Source organism: Zalophus californianus, chromosome X (assembly GCF_009762305.2).
Source record: "Zalophus californianus isolate mZalCal1 chromosome X, mZalCal1.pri.v2, whole genome shotgun sequence".
Classification (NCBI taxonomy): domain Eukaryota; kingdom Metazoa; phylum Chordata; class Mammalia; order Carnivora; family Otariidae; genus Zalophus; species Zalophus californianus.
In genome coordinates this window covers 64,949,929-64,957,580 of record NC_045612.1, presented here as the reverse complement: position 1 = coordinate 64,957,580, position 7,652 = coordinate 64,949,929, and the positions used below count along the sequence as shown (strand labels likewise).

General features: G+C 36.4%; 1 protein-coding gene across 2 annotated transcripts; it reads right to left on the bottom strand.

Moving 5' to 3' along the window:
* Positions 1-956: 956 nt before the first annotated feature.
* Positions 957-7,366, bottom strand: ITM2A (integral membrane protein 2A). Of its 2 annotated transcripts, none has more exons than XM_027608529.2 (6): positions 7,066-7,366; positions 3,575-3,706; positions 3,097-3,294; positions 2,223-2,333; positions 1,851-2,001; positions 957-1,700 (listed from the first exon to the last, which is right to left on the bottom strand). In XM_027608529.2, the coding sequence occupies exons 1-6, from the start codon at positions 7,210-7,212 to the stop codon at positions 1,612-1,614; spliced, it is 828 nt and encodes a 275-aa protein (XP_027464330.2). In that variant the 5' UTR covers positions 7,213-7,366; the 3' UTR covers positions 957-1,611. The 2 variants fall into 2 exon arrangements, with proteins under 2 accessions (XP_027464330.2, XP_027464331.2); XM_027608530.2 differs by having other exon boundaries at positions 7,102-7,347.
* Between the last annotated feature and the right edge of the window lie 286 nt (positions 7,367-7,652).

Below are 7,652 nucleotides of genomic sequence, written 5' to 3'. Positions count from 1 at the left end.
CCTTTTTCCTAATTCTTATTTATTTGTAAAATAGGAAATGGGTGTCTAGTTTTATCAAATTCCTTCTAAATATTATCAACCTTTATAAAGGACTAGTTCTTGAATTTTTTGGCTACTGTTATTATTTTCTAATTTTTCATCTTTTTTTCCATTTTTAAATGTTTGTGTTATTCTAAATTCTTGAAGTTAAATATTTATGGTTTTTTTAAGAGTATTTAGGGCACCTGGGTGGCTCAGTTGGTTAAGTGTCCAAGTCTTGATTTCAGCTCAGGTTATGATCTCAGGGTTGTAAGATTGAGCCCTGTGTCAGGCTCCACAGTTGGGTGTGTAGCCTGCTTAAGATTCTCTCTCTCTCTCCCTCTCCTCTCTCCCTCTTTGACCTCCTCCCTTTCCAAAAAAAAAAAAAGAGTATTTAGGGTAATAGATTGGACTGGGTACAGTTTTAGCTACCAAAACGAATTATCACTACCAGCATGTGATCAATAATATCAGGAACAAGTTTTAACCTAATACAAGAGAAAGTGTTTAAAATTTTGGCCCCCTTTGTATGGAGTTTATACTCTTAGACAAGTGAGTACAGATTATAGCACATGATGTTATTAAAAGTCATCAACATATTATCCAAGGTTAGTTCTTAGTGACCTTTTATAACTGTATATGGTTGCATATTTTTTTATGAAAAAGAAAACACATTAAAAAGTTTGAAATTGCTATGAGCCTGAAAGCTTTTAACAAATAGTTGAATTTATGTGTATGTCAGTTATGAGGAATTTATAAAAGAGTAATTGATATAGTATCAAAAGAGGAATAAAATATGAGATTACAAAATAGAAATGTGTGGAGGTAGGAGTAAGTGCAGAGCTAAGTTCATAATTTTAGATCTATTTCACGTACACCAAAGCTAAATAAGTAATGTTAATTGTTTGCATTAAGTGAGAAACAACGGTTAACTAGGGTAAAATTTATTATAGGGTTGTAGAATTAATACAACCTAAATTCCTCAACACTTGTACAGTTTTATGGATTTCACAATATGGATATTAGTGAGATAGAATCACTGCATTTGTGAAAATGACTTCTTCATGAAAATTTTTTACATGTAAATCAAATCTATTACAGAGCATCTAACAGAAATGCAAAGATAATTTCTAAATTCAAGAAAAATGTATAAAATGAAAAATAAAACAAAACTTAACAATGTTAAGAGATTTGACATGTTTTACACAAAACACTCAGAAATAATTTTAAATATAAAACATGTTTTACCATATGACTGAGGGAAAAGCTTACTTAAAAACACATACACAAAGGATGGAATTTATTGTCAGGATGTTAGCTGACATATTAATGCTACCTTCAGAAGCCTAAACCCTATAAATTAAAAAGAAAAACATATAATCATTTAATTTCAATTTCAAACAAAAAGCAATGTCAATTAAACTAAAAACTGACAAGAACTTGCAGTAGTTAGTAGTTTTTATTTCCTTCTTTTTTTTGCACAAGCAATAGAGTATATGCATGAGTAAATATGAGTATCCTACACCTTTAATGTTGAAGTCATATTGTAAATCTCTGACTTCTTATTACTAAGGATACTCTTTCTGTTGCCTCTCACTCTTGACAGATCTTGGTCTCAACAATAAATTCATTGGGGAAGTGTCTAATCTTCCAACACTTATCAATGGCACGTTTGTTGAAACCTGTGAAAAAAATGCACAAAGAATTGACTTTTTATCTTTTTATGTAAATGAAAACATACCTAGATTTGTTCTCTACTTTCCCCCTGTACTCCACCTGCACTCTCCTTCACTTTCCCAATAACACAGGTTGAAGGAAAGACTATCACCTACCCAGCAAGAGGTCTCTTCTACGAAGGCGGAAGGACTTGTGATTGTTGCAAAGTTGGTAAATAAAGATGCCAAGGTTACTAACATCACGAATCTCCTCCACAGCAACCAGGTCTTCATGAACAACGTAAGTGTGAGGCAAGTATTTGCCACTCTAAAATTTTTAAAAAAGATTAAAATAAGAACTTATTAAAAACACCATTTAAATCCTTACCTATAGCAGATAAAGTTTTTTTAAGTAGACTATTTTTTAGAGCAGTTTTAGGTTATAGCATAATTTTATTTCAATAAAATGGAATGTTTTGGTTCAAATCATTATTTTTTTAAATGAGGAAACAAATGTTTAAATAAAAATTTGACATCCAAAATACATACAGCCAGTTTGCCGAAGAAATCCATCAAATTCTTTGGAGGCAGAACAATAGAGGTATTGAGGGGCATCAGATAGCAGTTCCCCAGCAGCAAGTCCAAGTAAGCAGTCATGCCCTATTGGGGAGGGGGAAAAGTTAACTATGGTGTAAAGAATATCAATTCTACTGATTCTAACTACATTAAAACAAGCAGCTATATCCTTTTAGTATGTGTTATTTTCTTTTTTTTTGCATGTTTTTAAAGATTTTATTTATTTATTTGAGAGAGCGAGAACACGTACAAGTGGGGGGAGGGGCAGAAGCAGACTTCCTGACTCCCTGATGGAGCAGACAGCCCGGCAATGGAGCTCAATCCCAGGACTCTGGGATCATGACCTGAGCCAAAGGCAGATGCCTAACTGACTGGGCCATCCAGGTGCCCCTGCATTTTTTTTTTAAGGTTTGTTTGTTTATTTATTTATTTTCTTTTTATTATGTTATGTTAGTCACCATACAGTACATCATTAGTCTTTGATATAATGTTCCATGATTCATTATTTGCCTATAACAACCAGTGCTCATTATAACACGTGCCCTCCTTACTACCCATCACTGGGCTACCCCATCCCTCTAGCCCCCTCCCCTCTGAAACCCTCAGATTGTTTCCCAGAGTCCTTAGTCTCTCATGGTTCGTCTCCCCCTCTGATTTCCCCCCTTCAGTTTTCCCTTCCTTCCCCTAATGTCCTCCGTGCTATTCCTTATGTTCCACGTTAAGGTATTTTCAATAGCAAAAGTGAAAAAGGCTTTGCTGCAAAAAGATGTACATTTATGAACAGATTTAACACTTACTAATGAACTAAGAAAAAAACCAGGAAAACCTATAAAAATGAGAAACTCACTTTTTCAAAGTCATGAATAATTGCTGCAGGATCACTATCAGAGAAACTGGGGACAGCCACATCAATGATTGCAACATTGTCTTCCTCTCGAATATCAGCCTCCTCAGTCACAGGCAAGAAGTAGGGCTCTGCTCCTCGAAAGGAATTTGCAGCGTCCTCAGAATCAAAGAAGCACATCTCTCCACGGTAGATGGTACTCTAAAAGACAAAAAGGGAGAATTAAAACCTTTAAAACTTACTACGGGTGACATTTGAATCATTTCTCACACTCACATCAATTCATTGTACTGTTTGTAAAGCTTAGGATTTCTGATTACAGTTATCACCACGAAGACAAATCAATTTTATAAACTGAATGGTAATTTGAAAACTTGTCCTAAATCTTCATTTCTCTGGTGACCACCACAGATTTCCTTAAGTTACTACTAAGTATATAGCAATTAGTAATCCAAATTACAAGAATTGTAATTATTATTACCTTGGGCATGAAGTACTTATAAATGCAGGCTCCACCAACAATAAGTCCTGCCAAGATGAATGAAAGGCCTAAGAGAGTAAGCATGCATCTCCCAGAGGAGCCCTCCTTTTCCTGGGTGGCAACTTGTAGCTCCTGTTTATTAAAAAGCAAAACCAAAGACAAAACCAGATTGCACTTTTAGACACATAGCCATTTTGTGTACAATTTACTTTCTTGAAACATAAGACATTTTTAAAAGATGTTATTAAGTCATCCTAGCTTAAAATCATTTCAAGACAATTTCTGATATTTAATAGATGCTAAAATCTCCAATTATATTAGCTTCCCTTCTGGTATTTACAAACCCAGTTGCAGTATGAAGTTTTTTCAAAATACACATTTCTAGAATCAGCTGAAAATCACCATTCATTTATGCAATAAATTATACTCTTTAAATAAATGTAAGTTGTTGATTTTTGGACTTGTATAGTGATATAATTACTAACTTTCTAGACTATAATTATGTTGCTTTACTATTTTTTGTAAATTAATTTTTTGCCAACTTAAAGGTGAATTAGTGTCCTTTGATTTATTAAATGATTTTCAAAGAGCTGGTTTTTATTGTTTTATTTTTAAAAATTCTGTAAGGCAGGTATATGTCATTTCCCCCTATTTTAGAAATTAAAATATTGAACGTGAGATATATTTCAAAATGTTCCTAATTTTAGTGAGAATTTGGCTTTTCTAATATCATCCACTGTTCTGTAGTTGTGTGCTGCATGAATGAAATAATGTTTTCCAAGTTCTGGTAAAACACTAGACTATAGTACAGCCTTTGTGATAGCTGGGCACAAAAGCTGTGTATGTAACAGTTACTGTAAAAATTCTGTTAAATGCATAATTTGTTCAGGAATTGGAACAAGAAAGATCCAAAGCAAACGAGTAACTGATTAACTCTGTATTCTTCCCAAGGCAATGGTCCAAGGGACCCTCCAATCCTGATCTTGTATGTCACGATATGTTTTAAGCAGTATTATTACTCAAGGGTAGAATAAAGAAAGTCAACAAATGTAGTTTCTTGTAATCAGTGGGTAAATAATTCAGACTAGTATGAAAATAGAATTGTTTTAGTATTTCAGGTCATTAGCTCTTTTCCATGACAACTACTTTAATGCTTATGGCACCTAATTAAACTTCAATTAATTTGGTGAAAACAAATGCATGGATTCTAAGGAGAAACGATTATTTCATAAATGGTTTTTCAAAACAAAATGTTAATTAAAATTCAAAGAAATTTGGCATGCACGTTTTCTTAGCTAAATGTATTTAAATTCAAACCCTCCATTAATACTGTATAAACCTTGAAGGCTTTTCCTTGTCCCAACAGTTTTAAGAAATTATAAATTATTTTTATAAAAAAACTAACATAAAATTAACATTACAAAGACAGAACTATAAATCATGATTGTGAATCACTGTAATCTAAAGTTAGAGGCTTTGAAATTATATTTTAGAAGATTAAACAGGTCTAGAGAGATGAAGTTAATTGCCTGTAAGTCACAAAATGACTTAATTTTAAATACTCAAAAAGATGGATTTCTTTTTTTCTTGTCACTGAGATATGAGAAGAGCAATTTACACTGCAATTTCATTTATTGTTAAGCAAAGTCTAAGTATTAGAGTTTCAATTTAATAAAATTCCCCACCATATTAGGAATAAGGATTTTTTTTTTTCATCTACATTTGCTAGAATTCAGAGTGGTATGGACTCTCACTTACCATAGATAGTTTCTCTCTAAACTGTATTTTAAAGTCATTGTACACAACCTCTGACATACTATTCTGTTGTGCTGGGTTTCTGATGAGCAGATTAATACATCACAGTATACTGTGTCAAGTATTATTAAATCAGTGTCTTGTAGTGGCTAGATCAGGATACTGTGGAAGCTTCTCCAACATCTAACAAAGAAATATAATCGTTGTGCAAATGTTCATTTTTATTTATTCTTCATCACACCACAGGCCTGGCAGAAGTACTGCTTACATATTAACTGTATCCAACTACAAGTCATGAAGTTTTTGGTGGTGAGAGAAAAATAAAGGGATTACTGTGTGGCTATATTTAACTACTGGCATCTAATTAGACCTCCCAAAAAATATGGCCCTGTTTCACTTACAAAGTGAGTAGGACAGTTACATATTTGATCTTCTGTCATTTAATAAAAACCTCAACAATGCAAGGGGCTGTGACTTTTGACTTCTGAAAAGTATAATACCCAAAAGCTACCTTTTTTTCTGGGTTAACTATTAAAAATTTCTGTGATAAAAACTCTGTATAAGCATCTAAGCATTTCAAATTGGTGCATAATAAGTTTTACTACATGGATTCTCATTTCACTCAAAGTACTTTTCAAATCTCCAGTCTGAACACAAAAGTTAAAAACTTTAGAGAACAAGACAAATTAAGACAAATCTGGAAACTCTGACACTGTACAGATTTTGTAGAAGAAAATACAATTTTCCCTTTTAACATTGACATTTTACTGAGGAAAATGAGTAGTTTACAAACATTGAAAACATGTTAGTTGTTTAAAAGAAATTGGACTAAAACAAACAATGGCTAACATTTTGGGGGGCAGTGAACTACCTCAGTTTCTGGCAATGCTAGAAGTTTAAATTACAAGGTCAGACCTGCTTCAGATCTCTCCATGGGGGAGGCAGGTAGAAGGATATCACAAAAAGAAAGTACTAAAAGAAGAAGAAAATAAACTTCAACATTTCTTTTTACAGATGAAGAATGTTGTCTTTAGGAAATGCCACTGTGAAAACATGCAAGGATCTTGCAGTAAGAGGGCAACAGTGAACGTCCCAAATTCTAATTAAGACCAACCTCAATTTTGACAGCTCCTTTACTGAATACTTAAAACCACCTATAACCGGAGAGAAACTGAAAATATACACGGGCGAACACAGATGCATACTAACCCACCAACCCATACGGATTTGAGTCAAAGCTGTCCTTGGCCCCCTACCCCACCCCCACAAACATTCAGTGCTCCTAGAAAGAATTAGATTCATAGAACTTTATCCACGTCAAAAGGAAAGAAAGGAGAGTTAAATCTCCTGCCCCTGTTCTCCTTGAGTGTCTGCTCCTTCCTTGTGGATGCTATATGCACCCCTGGAGCTGGAGACTGAACAACGTGCCTCTCATTGAACCCAGGCCCTCATATGTTCCCCAGGAGAAGGTGACATTGGGTCCCAAGGGTTCTCCTCGAACTCCCTCTAACATCCCTTGGAAATGTACCACCAAGAGCTGGAACCCACGGAAAGTAGTGCAACTCCCTGGGATGTTAAAGGGTGTGAGGCACTGCAAGCAGGAGGTGGCGCTACTAGATGGAACTGGGGCGACCGGTAAACCAGTTCAATAGCGCAGAAGGGGCAGCTTTCATTTTGCCCACTGTCACTTGCCCCTTCTTTCCCCCCAAACTCCCCCCTCTCCCCACTTTACCGACCCTAGCAGGCAGTCTGGGGTGGAATGATACTGCTACCTTTCCGGTCAAGATTTGAGCTCGGACCGTGCGGTTTACAAGGGCTTCCACGTCTTGCCGCGCCTCCTCTTTTTGCACCGCCGTAGGTGTATTGAAGGCGATTTTCACCATAGTGAATCTTTGGGCTTGGTGGTAAGGCGTGGCTCAAATCAGCGTCCCGGGCTACAGGTTGTACAGAGATCGCGCTAGACCTAGCAGGACGTACGTTCTCCCTCGTCTGTCTTAGGCAGCTGCAAGCCCAGGTCTGGGGATACTTATGACGCAGTCCCAAGCCGGGTGGGAGACCGTGGGAGGGCTCAGGGAGGGGCTGAGGGAGGAGCGGGAGGGGGTCCAAATGCTGGGATGGGGGTGGGGGTTGTCACTGAGGAAAGAGAAGGGGAGGTGGAGCCCTGGGACAGCGGGGGCTTGAAGTGCCTCACCTGCACTCCAGGCGTGCTCCCACCCACCCTCTGCACCGTCAGATAAGAACAGGACAGGAAGGAAGTCTGCTGTATTGTATCTTTTTGCCTCTGTCTAGGCCACAATAGCCCCTGACCCTGATTCTGTTTTCC

What these genes read in the sequence shown, in the direction of transcription:
- ITM2A (XM_027608529.2), bottom strand. Translation starts at nt 7,212, where the DNA reads ATGGTGAAAATCGCCTTCAATACACCTACGGCGGTGCAAAAAGAGGAG. An exon ending in TTATTCATGACTTTGAAAAA is followed by an intron (nt 2,334 to 3,096) that starts GTGAGTTTCTCA and finishes CCTCCCCAATAG; the next exon opens with GGCATGACTGCTTACTTGGA. An exon ending in TAGAAGAGACCTCTTGCTGG is followed by an intron (nt 1,701 to 1,850) that starts GTAGGTGATAGT and finishes TTTTTTTCACAG; the next exon opens with GTTTCAACAAACGTGCCATT.